The sequence below is a fragment of the Passer montanus genome, unplaced genomic scaffold, assembly GCF_014805655.1.
Source record: "Passer montanus isolate IOZ18808 unplaced genomic scaffold, ASM1480565v1 scaffold106, whole genome shotgun sequence".
In the NCBI taxonomy this organism is placed as follows: domain Eukaryota; kingdom Metazoa; phylum Chordata; class Aves; order Passeriformes; family Passeridae; genus Passer; species Passer montanus.
Genome location: NW_024357170.1, coordinates 2,964,564 through 2,980,137, shown reverse-complemented (window position 1 = coordinate 2,980,137; position 15,574 = coordinate 2,964,564). Strand labels below are relative to the sequence as shown.

At 40.2% G+C, this 15,574-nt stretch overlaps 1 protein-coding gene and 1 long non-coding RNA gene across 29 annotated transcripts in view; one reads left to right on the top strand and one right to left on the bottom strand.

Annotated features, from left to right (window-relative positions):
* ABCC9 (ATP binding cassette subfamily C member 9) overlaps window positions 1–15,574 on the bottom strand; it is a 69,899-nt gene that overhangs the window by 43,718 nt on the left and 10,607 nt on the right. For 27 of the 28 annotated variants that reach the window (XR_005628725.1, XR_005628726.1, XM_039719554.1 and 24 more), the window contains 8 exons: window positions 14,055–14,196; window positions 13,571–13,692; window positions 12,511–12,677; window positions 11,603–11,845; window positions 7,352–7,546; window positions 4,701–4,865; window positions 3,019–3,174; window positions 1,053–1,187 (listed from right to left, as the gene is read on the bottom strand). Coding sequence is in view for 26 of the 28 variants with exons in the window: in XM_039719554.1 (XP_039575488.1) it covers window positions 1,053–1,187; window positions 3,019–3,174; window positions 4,701–4,865; window positions 7,352–7,546; window positions 11,603–11,845; window positions 12,511–12,677; window positions 13,571–13,692; window positions 14,055–14,196 (1,325 nt within the window). In the remaining 2 variants the exon portion in view is untranslated. The remainder of the gene's footprint in view (window positions 1–1,052; window positions 1,188–3,018; window positions 3,175–4,700; window positions 4,866–7,351; window positions 7,547–11,602; window positions 11,846–12,510; window positions 12,678–13,570; window positions 13,693–14,054; window positions 14,197–15,574) is intronic. The other variant, XM_039719753.1, reaches the window with a different exon arrangement.
* On the top strand, window positions 4,712–5,763 carry LOC120507315. Its single transcript, XR_005628729.1, has 2 exons — window positions 4,712–4,841; window positions 5,491–5,763. It is a non-coding gene; the product is annotated as an uncharacterized LOC120507315 (long non-coding RNA).

Sequence of the window (15,574 nt, the reverse complement as noted above, 5' to 3'; positions counted from 1 at the left end):
AACATCCCAACCCTTCAAAGAGAGGGCGAAACTCTGGGAGGTGGGTGAGCAGGTCCATGGTGTCCATAACAATAGCCAGAAATCTAAATGGGTGTATTTGCAGATGCAAGAATCATTCAGGGATCTAGTTGTGAAAATAAGCGAGATATCAATGTTTTTAGCTAAATTCCCCTCAACAGAAAACAGTAATCATAAGTTTTGGTAAAATCATAATCCAAAAGATGTTATGAGTCAGAGGAAGGCAGAATAGAGCAGTAGAAAAGATTGAGATTATTTCCAAAACTATGCTAAGCCCTCTGTACAATTTTTACAGGTTACAAAAACTTTCACAACTCAGCAGGATTGAAGTGTGCTGACAATTAGATCAATAATTTGCTTACTGAATATTAAGATAAAAAGAACTCTAAATATTTGGCAATTTAAACATCAAAGGCTTATTTAAAAAGTTCAATGGTCACAGCAATAAAGTTAAAAATTAGACAAAGGAGCAGAAAACATTTCTAATTGGTAAATGAAATGAGGCAGAAAAATAAACATACAGCACTGAAGAATTTAGATATGAATATATAATAATCCAACAGTGCTAACTGACTTTTAGAAAATACCAAAGCTTAGGCAGAGAGTAAAAAGTCTCTAGAATTTACAGAGGGAGGTTGTGCACATTCTTTAATATTTTCCTGCTGTAATTTATCAGTCATTTGCACTGTTTGCTAACATTCCATGAAATACAACCTCTGCATGTGGGAATAACACCGTTTAATGAAGTGGAATTCAGATAAAATTGTACTAGTTGCATAATACTCTTTTAATTAAAAATACTCTTTGCAGAGAAGGCAGACCAAGGCCCACATACTATTCTGAGATTCTCTTCTGACAAATTGTGAGGAAGGAAGAGACACTGAGCCATTAGAAAAAACAGACAGGGAGGGACAGTACAACTGATGGATGGCCTGCCCAAATGCACACAGTGGTTTTCACTAACTAGAAGAACAGAACCCAGAAACCCTGTTCTCATTTCTGGATCACAAATGTCACTGAAATAATTCACTTACAAGAGTGCTCTTCTGAGCCTCAGCCAGCTTGGTGGCTATGAAGTACTGGATGGGAGCTAAGAGCACGATTACAGAGGCCCCAACCAAGGCACTTACTCCCAGCAGGTTATAGAGGAGGATCACACCCATTATTATCTGTGAAAAGAAAAGTAACACAAAAAAAAAAAAAAAAAGAAGAAGAAGATTTCAATATGCCAGAACCACACCAAGAGAAAAATGTTTGTTCTTCTAATAAACACTTAAATGGTTCATAGGAATCAGCTAAGCCCATGCTTCAGGAGGTCACATTTGAAAGTGTGGGAAATAAACCCAGAAGCCTTTATTTTTGACATTAACTAAATAGTTTGTTTTAGTGCTTGGTAGTTCTAATTCCAGACTGGGTTTCCACAAAACTAAAGGAGAACTAAAATGATGGTGCTTGCCCCAAGGCATTTTACAGAGCTCCTGGCCTGAAGTCCTGTTTACACTAGAGCTCCTTACCTCACTCTGGAAGCATTCAGAGGTCTTAGAGCTGTCATGGATCACAGTTGCATTGTGTTGTACTGTCCCTGTGCAACTGTAGGCAGAGGGACATCGAAGACAGACACTGAAGCACAAAGCAGATGTGCTGGGACTGACACAAACTGAGCTTGAGCATCAGTACCATGCAGCTCTGGAGGAAAATGCTGCCTTAGCCCTGCAAAGGGTTTGGGAACACTTCCTACAGAAGGTTACCTGGGAATGGCTGTGATGTGACTGTTGTGATTCTGGTTCCTGAGTTAATTCAAGCCCTGCTATATAAATATTTCTATTAAAGCTCCATTTTGTGATAGAGTGATGTCCTCAGTGATAAGAGGGCATACAGAATTAGTTGCATATCTCATATTTTTATCTCTTAAACAAGTCTGTCTTTAAATCTCCCTTCTTATTATACAACATCAGAAGTAAAAATCAGCAGTGTTTAAGATTTTTAAAGCAATATTTAGCTTTTCAGGCTCCTGTACTGCAAAGGACCATACCTAGCCACAGCAACCAGATCACCTGTTCATTTAAATTACTTTCAAAGTATTGATAGCAACACTTTCATCCACTTCACAGGATGTGAAACAGTGAAATGAAACCATATATATTATTTCTAATTTCTGTTTCTATGTAGCCTTTTTTGCCTTTTTTTATAAGCTATTTCATTACACTCTAAACCCTACCCAACCCCTTAGTAGGAGTAATTACTGACTCATAAAATAGATTACTGATGCAGTTTCAGGAAATTCAGCAAAACAGATCTACTATAAGAGTTGGTTCTATCACTTTAAAAAATTCTTTAATTTCAGTGGGATCACTGACAGGTAAGGACCATGGCAAACACACCCTGAGCTCAAATTCTAAAGAGGCAACAGGAGTCCAAGTTTCATGGAAAATCAGTATGTCTCAGGTCATTAAGTCATTGGCATTTTTGAAGATTTCTTTTGAGCTAAATTGTCTCAACCTTTTCTTCCCACAGATTGTCTCCATTTCTTTCCCAGCATTGTTAAGAAGCAGATATGTTCAGTGACTAAGTTGCTTAGATGAGAGCTCCTCTGAGCATTGTCAGTGTTCATGTCAGTCATGGAGCAGGATTCAATTGCTGTTGGTCCTGCCACAAAACCCAGTTACAAGTGGACACTGCAGAAGCAATGCTTAGGGCTGATGCTAGGTGGCAAAACAAAGGCAATGGATTTGTGTCAGCAGTGGAAGAAATATGAGCAGGAAAAAGGATTGCAGGTCCTCATTCTTCAAGTCACAGACATGGAAATCCTGCTAAAAAAACCTTCTCTCTTCACTGGCCTTTGGAAAGACATCTTTCCAGCCCTAGGGCCACCTTTCTGCTTGCTAATCTTAGTGGGAAGTGCATGTTCCCCTCTGGATTTTGTAGCAGTGTCCCAGACACGCACTCTCCTCAGCCAGGCTGGAGGATCTCTGATATCAGGCCCTTACTTGGATGCTCTACCTGAACAGGCATTGCCCACAGATTGGGGCACAGGAACAAGAACCACATTAATTGGTTGGTTTCTATGGCAACCAAATTATTGATTTGTCCCAGTGTCATCTCTCCCATGGACAAGTTGGATGTAGAAAGCCTCAGGATCTTGTTATATATCATTGCCTGTAAGAAAGAGGGAAAAAGGAAGTTACTAAAATGATGTAAGTATAAAAGAACAGTAGTAGTGGGATGTTTCAAACTGCATCAACAGCCTTTACCTAGGACAGCACTTCTCCCAGTCTTTCACCTGAGACAAAGAGAGATGGAGACAGTGAGAGAAAACACAAGAGAGAGAACTGATTAAAAAACCTCCAATTCCTCTTAAAAGGTTTGTTGCTTAACGCAGACCTAAAATAGAACAAAGAATGACAACAAAATATCAAAATTTAAGGAATTAGCCAAAGAACATTTTTAACAAGCATTTGGTGACCCTGCTTTCCTGTGACACTGTCTGTCAAAGAGATCCTTGTTTCTGATAAGATAGGTAAATTCATGATGTGAAATTTGATCAGAGTGGGTATGTATTCCTTTGGGTTCCTCTCCATTACCTGGCCATTCCTTTCCGTAAAATTTGTAGGAGTTTAACAGGGTTTAAAATTAATCATGGCTTACATCTACTGAATTTTAATTGTGAGCCCAAATATTGAGTTTGCAGTTATGATCAAACACCAAATGCTGCAGCTCTAAGGATGTTTTTAAAATAATATGTCTTTTTTGACCCATTTTCTTCATGAATAAAGTATATCCTGTAGAATTAATCAGAAATGCATGGTGAATTATATCATCTGCATATGCTCCTAAGAGTCCTAACTTTGGTAAGTGGGAATCACAAAAAGTAGTCACAAAAAGAAACAACCAGGAGCTTTTTCATCCCCAAGTCTGTACCAGTTATCCTGGGAGAAGGCAGAAAACGTTTGAAGCAGCTCCATCAATCAGAGCAAGTACAAAAGAAAAAAAAAAAAAAGAAGCTTCCACGCTGAGATGATATTCCCATGGTTATTTACATCTGGCAAAATATCAGTTCCAGCTTCTGGATTGCTACTGCTGCCTGTGGAGTTTGGTCTCTGCAGAGCCCTGCTACACCCCACCACGTGCTGGGTCATGCTGGCTACAGTCCACAAACAAGGCTCTCACAGAGGGTTAAGGGATCCTGGGGTTACAGACAGCCCTGCAGATGAATCACTCCCATCCCTTCCCACAGGGTTCTGTGCTAAAGGGCATAATTATCCAGAGTCACCACTCCCAACATATGCACAGCGTTCCCATAAAACAAGGACACTCTGCAGATGGCTGTCCACAGTCAGCAGAAGCAAACTCATAAGCAAATGAAACAAAGCAGATGGAGAGCAAAAATGACACTGCTGATCTTCATCTATCTCTCACTGTCTGCAAAGATGTGTTTTCATATGCATGGGGTTTTATGGGTGTTAAACTTCCAACAGGTTAGAATGATGGGATTAATTTTTAGCCAAAGGAACGGGTGCCAGCAGTTTGCCAGCATTAATTTGTCCAGTTTTCTGTATAAAAATACAGCACATATCTTCTCTGAAACCATCATTTCAAGCTCAGTCTTCAGATGAAGAACGAGACAAATGAAAGGACAAAGCTGGAGCTGTTACTACTGAATCTCCTGGCAGATCTTTTCTCACCAGTAAGGCACCCCGGAGGTTGATGCCAGTCTCTGTAGTCACATAATAGGAGGCCTGCAGGAATGTCCTCTGCAGGATAAGAGCCAGGAAGAGAAGGACTGCCAAGACATAAACATTCCTGAGGAATTCCTCTGATGAAAGGTAGGAGTTTGATGGATCCTTCACCTGAAAAGAAAGGAAAAAATTATGCTAGTGCTGTAGGAGGGATTGTATATTCCCAAGAAGCTGGAAACAAGCAAATTTAATCATTGCATTAGAATAAAATATATTGCTGGTATTATGGTAAAGTTATAGAAATCAGATTTCTCACTGACCTCTATATCAAAATCATTTGCATACAAATTTAAAACTCCTCTCCTGTTCCAAAGACTGAGGATTGAGACGTTTTAGCAGTCCTAAAATGATTTAGTTTTAGCAGGAAAGGAGAAATAAGATCACCGTGTCTGCCCTGTCTTTAGTATCCCTATCAAATTGTGGTGATTTGCAGGATAGAAATGCTACTCAGTAGAAAATAAAGCTCATTCCACCTGCCCACAGAGAAGCTGCAAGAAAATATTTTTTATTATATGGGATTAGTTATATATGTTGCATTTGCATATTATGGAAACATTTCCTTCCATAAGTACAGTCTATGACAGCCATAAATTCTGAATAACATTAGACTATACATGCCAGTATTCCACATAAAATTAAATTTAAATGCCTCAATATGGAAGAGAAAAAAAGTCTTCTTTAAAGCCCTTTGTTTTAATTTTCTAGTTTTTGTGTTCACTGTTCTGCTCTGTTTCAGGCAGCAGAGGAAACAAATGTATCAAAATACTCCAAGGAAGACTATTCCTTTGGTATTTCCGACCCAGCTGGAAGCAGGATGTACTGGAATTCTTACAGGGAAAAAAAAAAAAAAAAAAAGAGAAGGAAAAAGCCTGTCCTACTGAAATATCCAGCATGATTCTGAGATTAAGGATATGGGCAATATAAGAAAGAAAGCAATCTCCCCAAGATTCCTTGAAAAAAGAGTTGCTTAAGTGCATGAATGGTGAGATAAATATATTGGAAAACTTCCCTTTTAGTATTTTGCTGCATCTAACTTCCCCTTGTTTTCATAGTAGGGATATCATTAAGAAAATAACATTTCTTGATAACTTTTTACAATATATATGGAGTTCTCAGGAATTATGGCAGAATAAACATAAGATTAAATGTATTCACATTAATTGGAACTACAGAGAATTTAAAAGAGAAATGTTTAATAGCAAGAACAACCAAGATAAAGTTTATCAAAATCCATAAATTAAAGGCACATGCATTCTGAAATGTATCCAAGAGAAACAGTGACTGTCACCAAGTGCTTTCAAGATTTCCAATTATTTCAATCTTCCCTTTAGCCAATGTTCATTGAAACTTTAAAAAGCCACAACTGAAGCCACCACACTGAAGAGGACAAAAGATAAAGGAAGAAGACAAGGTACAGATTCCTAAATCTGAGATCCAGAAATTATTTTCAAGCTTAAAAACTTTGTTTGTTCACCATGCAAAAAACCCCAACATTTTTGAAGGCACAAAAACATGCACTTTGCCTTGTAACTCTGTGGCTTAAATCCTGCATGTGCAGGTTCAAGGATGATAAAAAGCTTTATTTGATAAGCTGTACAATTAAATTCTCCTTCAGTGCAGGAAAGTCTCAAGCCAAATTGAGTCCATCAGTGAAGAAAATTAATGTCAGGAGTGAGCAGCCAAGAAAAAGATATGTGGATAGTGATGATACTTTATCTGGAGAGAAAAATGCTATTCTATTACATACCTATCTGCTCATTCAGAGAAAAAACACTCCAAAAACTGTATGGAGATGTTTCTCTGTCACAAGACAAATGCAGAAAAATGTCTTCGTCATTTCTTCTCTGCTGTCAGTAAAATAATTTTACCTGTATCATTTCATTAGTTACTCATAAATCCTTTTTTTTGTGATAGAAAATGTTCTGTATCAGAGACTTGCTCAGCATTTAGATGTGATCCCTGAAAGTTCAGTTGCAGTGAAACTTGAAATGAGCACTGATATGGCATCTCTTGTGCATCTCTAGTATCAAGAACACCATTAAGTAAAGTGGATACTTTTCAATTTCTCAGTATGTGCCAACACAGTTCATCACAGCAGCAATCAATACAATCAGCCACAAACAGGGACTGGCTACTGTCAGCTTCCCAGTATAAAAAACAGATTTGAGAGAACTCAAAACTGTCAGTGAAGTATAAACTGACAAATGGACAGGAATTAAGCAAAATACCCAGGCTGGATGCATCACTGAGGTACCACCAGTGTGTGTCCTTACTGAAACAAACAGGCACAGTTGAAGAGGAGCAGAAAAAATGGTTCCTTATTCCCAGAACTCCTGGGATGACTCCATAAAGACAGACAGCTGGGGAGCTGGGAGGAGCCTCCACGACCTCTGTTCCATTCCTACCCAAGCCTCTCACTGCTCAGGTTTATAACTTGATTGTCTCTCACAACAGAAATATTTAATTTGCTTGAGAGAAACAATGAAATAATGCAGTGATGACCACAGACCTATCAAAGCATGCAGCCAGCTATCTTAAATACCTGATATGACTCTAAAACTACTACCAGAGCCTTTCAATGCACATTGTCAGGTTACCTTTTCTGTGGTGTTTGTATTATTGGTTGTATTCTGGAAGCCCTGGACAATGCCAGAAATGCAGAGTGGACCAGCAAAGCCCAGCAGGTCAGCCAGGTAGCGGAAGGTGCTGCTGAGCAGGATTGGCCGTCCAAAAGCGCTGTACATGGCCAACCAAATGGAGGGACTCCGGTTGGGATGGTCCTCCACCTTTTTCTGGAAAACAGAAACAGGCACCCAGTGGAATAAGAGAAACCTCCCAGGCTTTATATGGCACTATTCCTGTCTGGATGCCCAAAAGGTTCCTGAAAGGTGGTTTGGACCCAGTGATGCAGTAATCTTGCTGTAATTATCGACAGATTTCCGACATTTTCCACAGCAAATTCCAATTCTGCCTCCCCTTGGTAATTGTGGTTCCTCACCTCTATATCCCACCACTTTCCTCAATCTGCGAACACAGGAATGTAAACACAGATTATCATCCTGGCAGGCAGCCATTGTCCCTTGTCACATGTGTGCTCAGGGAAAGGTCTGACCTTTCAGCCCTTTGTTCACACGGGTAATCCTGGTTTCACAAGCTGTAAAGCTTCTGATTGCAGGAAAAATACATGACAATTATAAGAATGTTGTTTAATTTAATTTATCTGGAATTTTTTCCAACTCTTGGATGCATTCCAGGATGACACACTTCAACCAATCAATGATAACTGCTCAAAAAATGAAAGCAGCAGACCAGGATGGGAGGTAAGATTAAATCAACCAAGGGTCCTTTCTAGCCTTCAGATCTGTGAATTTACACAGTATCACAGCTCTTGGCTAAAACACCAACCAGCAGATATAGTTTTGTGTAATCAGAAGAGTTCTGATATCCCTGAGGTCCTTTCAGTTTAACAAAGGAAGAGTTTTACCGACCAGAGCCGTGCTCTGCAGCATGCTTCCTTGCACTTCAAGCAGCAGATTTTGACACTTTAAACAAGCATCTGTAATTTCTCAAGTAGCACAGATGCCTGCAAGCTGCAAGCCAAGCCAAGCTCTCTTGAGCATTCACAGAGACATTTTAAGCACATGCCAAGCAACAACCACCCCCTGCCCCAACGAGTTCACCAAAGAAAAAGCAAACATGCCTATAACCTGCCTGGCTGCCTCATGCCTTTCCCTCCCCTCTTTTCTCAGTTCTTCCTTTTTATGCCATTTCCATAGTGAGACGAGTTATATGCATGGTGCCAAAAATGTTCAGATGGATCAGGCGGCTGCCAGACACGGTGCCAGACCAGTGCCAAGGAGCTCAGGAAGAAGAAATAAGCACCATGGGGTAAAATTAGAGCTACCATTTCAAAAGGGGTGAGAAGGAAACTGCTTCCTCTGAGGAGGGAAAACAGTACAAGGGCCTCGTGTGAGTTGCCCAGACAAAAGGGACTGAATGTATGGTGTAATGGGTTTTGAGTTTGAGTGCCCTAAAAGGATTAATCACCATCCTCAATAAATTATTAATAACTTTAAGAGCTTGAGAGGAGCTAAGCTAGTTTATTAGGCAAATGGCTGCCATCTTTTGGGAAAAAATTGTTATACTGTTCTGGGCATTCAATTAATAGTAAATTTGTTAAAAATCAATGGTTAATCCTTATTTCTCTAACAATTTAATAGCCATTTTCACTGTTACTGTAATTCACACATTGACCATCATTATATGAAATCTGTTTCCTTTTCATTGGAAAAAAATGTTATTAAATTATCTAATTTATTGCTAAACACTGTTTTTTCTCCTTTTTTTTAAATAAGGACCTCATCTTAGCTGAAGCATGTAACAGGATGAGGGGAGAAAGACCTTTTTCTAATCATAATTTCTTTTCCTGAATGGTCCTTGAGTTTTACGGGCTTACATAGAATGTTGCCATATTAATTAACCAGTCTGGGCTGCTGTTCTCAGCTGTGCCACTTGATTTGGTTGTCCTTGTCTTTGTCAACTTCCTTTCAAATTCCTGTAATTTTCTCTACCTTGGGCACTCCACAGTTGGAATAAAGGGCAGTAAACAGTGCTTTGTGACAAATCAAGTCACCCATAAAGTTTGCCTCCATAAATATGGAAATCTGACTGTTTCCATTGTTCTGGAGCCGGCAGTATAAGCCTGGTGCTGAAGGGCAATGCCCTGTCCCTGTGATTGATACTTAACACAATTTCATTCCTCCTTTTCTTGGCCCTAACAGCTAAGAACCATAGTGGCACATGAATAGCAGACATAGGAAACTAATGGTCCCTGACTTTAAAATTAATTTTTTTATTAAGCGCCCAAAAGAAAAGGTTGTATTGACCATCAGGACAAATTATACAGAATTCAGGCTAGTGGGGTAAGTCAAATGTAATATCAATGTGCTAAACCTATTTTTGGATATGTGATATACGATGCACTGATATGTGGTGTGAAACATGTAGCCTGCTTCTGTAGAAAGTGAAACAACAGCCAAACAACAACCGAAAGAGGATCACTTTTTTTTTTTTTCACGGAGGGGTGAGGGATGTAAATGGAATTATGTGAGAATTGATACTATTATTTCCATTTTCATTGCATGCAGAAAAGATAGCAAGACAATGTCATGTGAGCTATCTCAAAGGCATTTCACAATACAGAGTATTCAAGGTAGTCTTCAGCATCTTTCATTAAGGTGTGAGAAGAAAGGTTGGGGAAGGAACAGGAGTTTTCTCTGCAGGGCCATGGAGCACAGCCAAGAGCAGCTATCTGCAGGCACAGGCTGGGGTAGCCCCACTTAATCCAGAGGAGGCTGTGAGGCTCCCCTCACCAGCAGGAGATTAGTGTAAAATACACACTTGAAAGCAAAGACAGTGGCATATCACCTCCTCCAGACTGCAGACCACACTCCAGTCCGAAGAATTTTCCCAATTCTGCATCTGCTTTCTGGCCCACCCAGGCACAAGCAAATGCATTTCTCCACAGGAATGAACGGCAGTGAGTCCCACTGCCTGGCTCCTTGCATTTGCTGTACTACTATTTGGTTTACTTTATCTACAAAGTACCAGTTTACTTCAAGGTTGCAGCCTGTTTTTGAATAGTAGCACAAATGTGCTAGAGGCTGTGGTAATTTTAAGGTTTAAACAACTACAGAACACAAAACATCTGATGTAAGGCAGCATCAGAAATGTAGATGAGTGTAACTGCATACATACCATTTATGCAAGCGTCTATATGTGCACAACATGCACTGAGGGAAGCTACACACTGAACGTTTGTGCTCATGCACATGAAAAATACACATTTTCTTTGCCTTTTGGCATCTGAACTGCATTTTTGTGCAGACACAGACAGTAACTACAGATGCGAATGAGCTACAGAAAAATGCTGGCACCCAGCTGTCACGCCTGTCAAGAATGGCAAACTCAGGTCCTTGGGCCACATAGCTGGATATCGTTCTGTTGCCTCTTCAAGTAGGGCTCAGGCACCTTAAGGAGCTGGTCTAAGGGATGCACCTCTCCCAGGCCGCTGTGAAAAGCTCAATTCCAAAAACTCAGTAGCTTTCTGCCTAAAGCAGAAAGATCTTGATCTCTGGTCTCTGTAATCCTCAGTTGCAGAAGGAAAGAGAAGCAATCTATATCTATTAAGATATAAACAATTATACTGATAATTGTTCCATCTCAGAAGGCACAGAAAGGAGCCTGCAGCTCCATTAGCTGCTGGGAGCAAAGAGCTGACTAAATGCATCCAGAAGTTTCCCTGGAAAATCCTGCCCTACCCAGTGAGTTTTCCCAACCATGCTTTCCGTAGTGGTTCAGGCTGGGATGGAGTTAATTTTCTTCATCACAGCCTCTATGGTTCTGTGTTTGGGATTGGTGACTAAATCACTGCTAAGACACCAGTGTTTTGGCTATACTTGATGTGTGGTTTTGGCTATTTTTCTGTCTGGAGAAAAAAAAAAGGTGAAGATGAGTGTTTCCAGCTGGAACTCTGGACAGAATGGCTTCCAGTTTCAAAAGTAGCTAAGATTTGTTTAAATCTTTCACTGTTAAAATCTAGCAAGTGATCAGTCTGTCGTGGTTTTAGTTTCCAGTTGCACTCAGTTTGGCAACTCTCTCCTGTTATAAATTCACTTAAAACCAAACAGTAACTATTAGATTGGAACTTCCTATGCCAATGTTTCACCTTGGAACAAACAGTTCTAAGTTAAAAATTCCTAAAATGAGGATTTCATGAAAGCTGAAGAAATTCAAAGTGACACTTTGGCTTTCTAAGGCTGAACAGTGACATGGACACCTGTTATTACCTTTTGTTCCTCATAGGCTTCTTTGAGACAGACATAATTTGTCAGTGCTCTCATTGCAATTGGGAGCTTTCCAATGGCCTTCAAGTCCACAGGTTTCTTGTGAGCAGAAATAATGAGAGTGTTCATCCACCAATAAGTTGCCTTTGAGAGCAAATTGACAAATGGCTGCAGGAACCGCACCCCCAGATCCTGCAGATCCTCTGGAGGCTTTACTTTCTGAGGGTTCATGAAAAACACATACTTCTGCAGAGGAGAAAACAGACAATCATGGGCTCAGAAATTACATTATTAATAGTAATTTTTTAGGAAAAACTATGTGTGAGACAACCACAGTCTCAAAATTGCTTTTAAAGGTAATTATATGTGCAATTTGTGTGGAAATAGGAGCATTTCCATTTTGACAGATAACTGGCAAACAATTGAGCAACATGGGATGTGGATACTGTTTTGAACCCTATCAGTACCACCTATCTCAAGCTGAACAACAGTAAAAATGAATTATTGGGAAATAATTTTATTTTAAATTCTCATGGGTAAGAACATATACTAACTTAAAGATTCACTGCATAAATAGTTCATGAGCACTAACAGAGCACGTATTTTACAGATTATATCCACCTATACCCTCCTCATGTGCACAAATATGCATCTATCTACACAAATACGTGTGCACTTTGTGTGGATAGATGCACACAGGCACACATACACACCAAGCCCAGGGGATACGTCAAGGACATACATATTAAAGAGATTTAAATCACCACTGATATCCACAGAATTAGCCAAATCTTTATGGCTAAGCTAAACTTGGGCCTAAACTTGACACAAGCCAGAGTTCCTGGGACTAAGGAGTCAACCCCCATGATGACACTGATATTTTTCTAGATCCTGAGGAAGAAGGTACATACCCTGACTCGGATGACATTGATCTCCACAGCCATCAGCAGCCCATAGAGGATGACCATGATTCCAGTGATGCAGAAACGCAGCTGAGAAAAAGGCACCCCGTCCTGGCAGTATCTGACAAGCTTGATGGTTTTGGTGACGAAGGCCATTATCCAGTAAAGGAACAGGGCTGTAGAACAGATGCATGTGCATAATTTAAAAATAAATTAATAAACAAGTGTAACTGCAGCAATTTAGCTTCCATGGCTTGATACGGTGAAGGCACAGTGATCTTCTATGTCACCAGCCACTTTTCTTTCCTGGGCCACAACCCTTCAAACAGATCCACAATGGCAGATCTTCACACAGGTACAAAAGTCCACTGAAGAGGACTTAATCTGAAGGGGAACTTTGTTCTCATAGTGAAGGAAAAGGCACACAGCTTGACAAAAGTCACATTGCCTCTTTAAAAAAGCAGGGTGTATCCCAAGTGAGACTACAGATATGTGCTCATTTGGAAAAAGAGTTTATGGAATTTAGTGTTAGCCTGCATCCTGGCTGGTATCTGTCAGGGTCTTGTTCAGGTGGTTGAGTTACAGGCAGTTTGGACAATGTACTTGTATGGAACAATACTCTGCCACATCTGGTGCAACCATCTCCTGACTGAGAGCAGATGGAATAATCTTGGAATCAGCTGCAAAAGATGTTGAGAAAGAACAGCATCTGCACAGGAGTTTGTGGTCAGATCATTATTCAAAGTGGCCTTTTGAAATTGCCCTTTTGAATGCAGACAAGTTTTTCCTCAAAATTATCCACAGTGTTAAAAATACCTAAAAGCTTGTGATAGAAATGACACAGGCATGCAAGACTTTCTCTTTTGTAATAATTTTAAAAGTTTTCAGTGTGTACCTTTTGAAAGGTGCAATAACTCCTATGATACTACCACAGTTGCAAGAGCAGAGAGTTATTCCTCTCTGTTTTAATATTCTCACACATTCTACTATCCTCCTCAACTTACACAAGCTGAGTTTGGCTAAAATACTGGGATTTGTAAGAGCACATAAATATCAGACGTAGACTTACCTAGCAGTAACTTTGGAAAGTTGGATGTTTCAATATTATGGTAATAGACTATGGATACAGTGGCAGCCACAAAACCCATTATAGCTGGTAGAAAGAGATGCAGGTGGCGAGATTTCATTTGTCTGAAAATAAATACGGTATAAATTAGTGAATTTGGTGCCTTTTTCACCATTGTGTGAAACCATAGATGTTCTGCTAATCTGTTAAAGAGGACAAACATGAATTTCCTAGAGACAAAAACATTTTTATCCTCATGAGTGCTTAACTTTGATCAATACTTGCTTGCCATTATAGCTTGAGAGAAGAATAAATCTTAACAATGGCTTCACCTTCATCCCATTAAAACCTAGAGAGTTCATGAAAGGATTGTGTGAACTTTGTGGGGGCAAACCTCCTCATGCCTTACTAGCCAGCCCATCAGACATTAACACTCTTCATTAACAAATGCAATTAGCATGGTTATCCACCAAACTCTGCCACTTACGTGTCGGAAACAATCCCCTCTGCTATTTCACACACGTGCATAAACAGTAGGGTGAACGTCAGGATCCACCGCAGGTTGTGCCCAGGGAAGTGCAGCCAAGTATTGTGGTGAATCTGCACTTTGGAGCTCTGGCTTCCCCAGCCTGGGAAATGATAGCAAGGAAAGAGAAAGGTTATCTCACAGCAAGTCAGTCACTGATCTGCTTATCAGTTTTCTGGGCCACACTTACATGCAATCAATACAAACCCCCTACAGGCTATAGGGCTGTTGTTACTAAAAAGATGATCCAGGAGGGTCTCAGTTGGCCCATAATTTAAATAAAACTCTGAAGACAATGAGACAACACTTTTTCCAAATTTGAAGCAAAGAACAGTCTTTGATAAGAAAACAAATGATAAGAAAACAATGATAAGAAAACAACAACAAAAGAAAGCACCCCAAGTGGCACCCTCAGACATCAGGGACTGACAGAGTCAAAGCAATGGCATCCTCACAGTCTTTCACAGTCACAGAAAGAGTGGGAAAAAAATTCCAACTGATATAAAAGTTACATCCTCAAATGTGGCCTCAAAGAGATGCATTTACTTGAAAAAAGTAACATTTATTATCTGTTTCAGGCCTGGCTGGGAGTACAGTCTGAATGGAAGCAGAACAGTGATTTCACAGCTTCTCTCCCTCAAGTGCAGCCCAGCCTCGTAGGCTTCTCCATTCCTGGCCCCTCAGAGCTCCCAACACAGAGCCAGCACTCAAATTAATCAACAAATTCAACCTGAAGCCTATTTCTCTGTCATCACCTCAGATGCCACCTGCCCTTTACAGGCAAGATCCTCTCTGAGGCCAGCAACGCAGCAAGAGGTGGGACACAGAGGAGCTGAGGGAGGTGACAGGGCTGGGGAAGCCAAGGCCTGACCAAAGGCTGGCCTCTCTGTGGCGAGCCTCGGCCTCTGTCTCTTCCCACACATGTACAGAGCTGTCCTGAGTCAGTGGGCCCAAAAGTCCGTCTTACTGTAAAGCAACTCCTGGAATTCCCTGATAGGCTTCCCAAAGCCTGCAGAGAATCCAAACAACAGCACATTTTGGGAAGTAAAGAAACCAAACAAAAGGAAACAAAACTAACTCAGTTTAAAATCCAGGATGTGCTTTTGCTACACAAGGATGTAGTGCCTAATTGCGCTTGGATGCTCATCAGGGGACTCAGAAACACATAAACCAAAATCTAAGTGTATTCATTCTTGGAAACTGTCAGCATTTCACCCTTTCATCCTTGGTTAAGACACAAAATTCTGCAATAACAAATTATTCTCTCTTCTCCATAGCTATCTCAAGCATTTTCTATAGTTCTCTAAGAATTTCCTAATCTAATGTGGTTTTCTTTGACCTTGCTCCTGTCTTTGTCTCTCTCACGATACTTTTTATTTTTTCTTTGCCCACACATCTGCACAAACACAGCTTATCACCAAATTTCTGGTTTGGACGCAGTTTATACCATGGACTGCAGCTGGCTTTTAATGCTCTGTTCA